General features: G+C 41.7%; 1 protein-coding gene across 1 annotated transcript; it reads left to right on the top strand.

The window, feature by feature from the left end:
- The first annotated feature begins 237 nt into the window (after positions 1–237).
- On the top strand, positions 238–2,823 carry ERICH5 (glutamate-rich 5). Its single transcript, XM_012643531.1, has 2 exons — positions 238–1,189; positions 2,711–2,823. Exons 1-2 carry the CDS (start codon positions 238–240, stop codon positions 2,821–2,823), a joined length of 1,065 nt encoding a protein of 354 aa, XP_012498985.1.
- The last annotated feature ends 349 nt before the right edge of the window (positions 2,824–3,172 follow it).

The following is a 3,172-nucleotide window of genomic DNA, read 5'->3' as shown; positions in this document are numbered from 1 at the left end:
TTGCACAAGAAGACAGGAGAAAACTGTGGTTTTGGAGGACTCCAGAAATAGGATGAGGTGTCTGAACCACAGACAGTAAAGGGATTTGGCTTGGAGAGTGTTAGGGTCATGGTATGGCCTTTCTGTACTCAGATGTACCTGGGACTATCTTGAACTGTTAAATCTACTTCTTGATATCAGCTCACTTTCTTAAGATAAAACTAAACAATAATTTGTGTTTTCTCTTTTCTTTTTCAAATGTATGATCAAAAATTATCTTCAAATGAACATTTTTCAACCCCAGAAAAAAGTGAGTCCTGCTTTGCCCAACCAAAGCCATGTATGCTGGGAAGAGAATCTACTTTGTATGACAATGGACAAAGGGAAAGCCTTCCTCCATTAGAAAAACTCAAGGTTTCAGCAGTATCTACAGCTAATGGTGTTAAATCCATCTGTGAACAGCCCCTGGCAGAAGATGTAGCCCCTGGAAAGGATGCCGCAAAACACTCAGAATGCACGGAGAAGACTCAGCCTATAGAGGGACCAGGTGGCAAAGATGATACCACCCCGGGAGCAGAAGAAGAGAAGAAAGATGTGAAAGCAGTGACAGAAGCTCAGCCTTTAAAAGAAAATGCTGAGGCTGAACCTTTAGGAACACAAGCTGAGGGTCAGCCTTTGAGGACAGGAGGAGAGAGGGACTCCCCTGGCGTGGTGGAAGGTGCTGAGAATCCACCAACTGCCAGAGAGATGATGCTTCTAGGAACAGCTGAGAACATTCTGCCTCTGGAAACAGCTACAGAGCTGCGACCTCAAGAAGCGATGGAAAAGGATGAGCAGGTCCAACTTCTGGAAACAATACCCAGAGAGAATGAATCTCCAGAAATCTTGGAAGGCAGTCAGCCTGTGGAAATAGCTGAAGAGCAGCAACTTCAGGGAACACTGGGAACACAGGAGCAGTCTCAGCTTCTAGAAACAATTCCCAAAGACCATGTAACACCAGAAGTCTTGGACAGGAGTCAGCTTGTGGCAACACCTGTAATGAATGATCCACTCCGTAAAACTCCTGAAGGTCCAGGAAACTTGGAGCAGATTCGACTTGAAGGAATAGTTGGAAGCTTGGAGCATCCAGCAGAAGCTGCAGAGACAGGGGCTGGTGTGGAAATTCCGGTCAGAAAAATTCATACTAATGAAGAGGACCAACACATCGAAGGTAAAAGTTATGCTGTCAGACATTCAGGATGTTCAGATGTGCTCCATAGGAGACCAGCTCTGGGGGAGGGATGACTGACACAGTCGCTGACGTCTCTTTAAGCTGGTAAAGGTCATTTGACCTAACCAAAAAGGCTTCCATTCCTGAGAAACAGGCGTTCCATCAATGCTCAGTTCAGCTTGCCAGTAAAACTTTTCTAAAGTGCGAACTCTTAACATACAGTCTGATGGTTAAATAGTGTTAAACACTGAAGGCAACATGTTTAAAATTTCTGAATTTTTCCAAGTTCACTGTTCATCAGCCCTCATGTATGGTATGAGGATCCAAAGTAAAGGTGAATAGATAGTTAGTGGAGGAATTGACCTTCAAATAAAAGAATATGCAAATAATGGATCTTAGAATGAGAATGTTATTCCCGTTTTTGCCAATCTTAGCTTTAGAAAATGACTGTCAGTCTTCTCCTGTTCTTCTGTAGTCTTTTGATCTTTATGAGAAGACTTGAGAAAAATGTATTTTGTCTTGGCATATGGGTTTTAAAATTTTAGATGTGTTCTACCAGCATAAAACAAATTATACTCTTCTTTATTGGTGTTATAATAAAAAAATAAATATTTTCTTCTGGGGCATGATTTACATTTTGGTAAATTTTAGCTTCATAGTACAGTATAATTAAGTGAGACATTACTTATAATCACCCACCTGTTCTTTAATTTTTTCATTGATTAACTCAGCATTCTTTGTGTGCCTACCCAAACTCGAGGTGCTGAGAAGCAGACTAAGAGACAGTCCCTGTCCTCCAGGGGCTCACAGTCTAGTGGGGGAGGCAGAATGCAAACGCGTCCCCACAATCTGTTCGGGCAGATGCTTTAATAAAGGTGTGCAGAAGTGCTCTGGGAACAACATGGGAGAGGCAAGTGAAAGCAGATATGTTTTAGACCAGGGTGGGCAAACTCAAAAGCCTTTAGGATCAAGATGCTGCAAGTGAGTGAAGTGAGGGGAGCCCCGGGGACCCTGGTGAACAAGGTTCAGCAGCTCCAGCTACAGGAACGGGGGCCAGTGTTGCCAAAACCGACTTCTCAGGGAAGCAGATTTGTACATACAATGTCCAGACTTGTAAATGTTGGCAGTCTTTAAATGTTTAACAATTGTTTTCTTTAAACACTATAATGGTCAAACAAGAAAGGTTTGGGGCCATCTCTGGACCACCTTTTGATTTAGATACAAATGAAACTTTCTATTGTAATATGTTCTGCTGCCATTTCTTGTGTAATTTCACATCCTGATTTTATAGGGAAAATTTATTTTCTAAGAGTATGCCAAGACTCGGGCTGCTAAGTGACTTGACATTAGCCATTCAGAGACCCTGAGAGCATCAAGGTGATGGCCTTTCTGGATACCGTCAGAGAAACTTACTGCTCAGACCTAAACATCAAGAACTGCCCTGCCAGAAACAAACTGTGGGGTAATTTATTGTTAATGATAAATGAGTGTCTCTTAATACCTCCTTTGGTTATTTTCCAGGTGAGACAGGGGAAAAGATGGAAACAGAGATGGAGAATGAGAAAGTGAGTGAAGGGGCTGAAACGAAAGAAGAAGAAACAGGAGAAGCTGTGGACCTTTCAGCAGCCACATAGATAGGCCTGGTGAGAGAAGGGTGAATGGGCACAGTGTGTTGTAACAGAGAAGACAAAAATGTAGTGAAGCTTGTGGTTATGGATCTTACCTTTCTACATCGATACGTTTTACACAAGGACTGTGGTTTTTGGTAGACTGCTGGAACCAAGAGAATGTTGTTTTTATGTTCTTGATTACATTGTTCCATAAAACTGCTAAGCCATAAATAATTTTCTTAGCTACTTAGAATAGTTATACTTTTAAAACCACAATAGCCAGAGCCAATAAAAATTAGGGTATATGATCATTTAAGAGTGTGAGGGTGATTTTCTTCATTGTGGCAATGGGTCCATTCAATATAGAAAATGA

This window comes from Propithecus coquereli, unplaced genomic scaffold, assembly GCF_000956105.1.
Source record: "Propithecus coquereli isolate 6110/MARCELLA unplaced genomic scaffold, Pcoq_1.0 Scaffold2, whole genome shotgun sequence".
NCBI classification, from domain to species: Eukaryota; Metazoa; Chordata; class Mammalia; order Primates; family Indriidae; genus Propithecus; species Propithecus coquereli.
The sequence above is the reverse complement of the archived record's forward strand: the minus strand, read 5'-3'. Positions and strand labels throughout refer to the sequence as shown.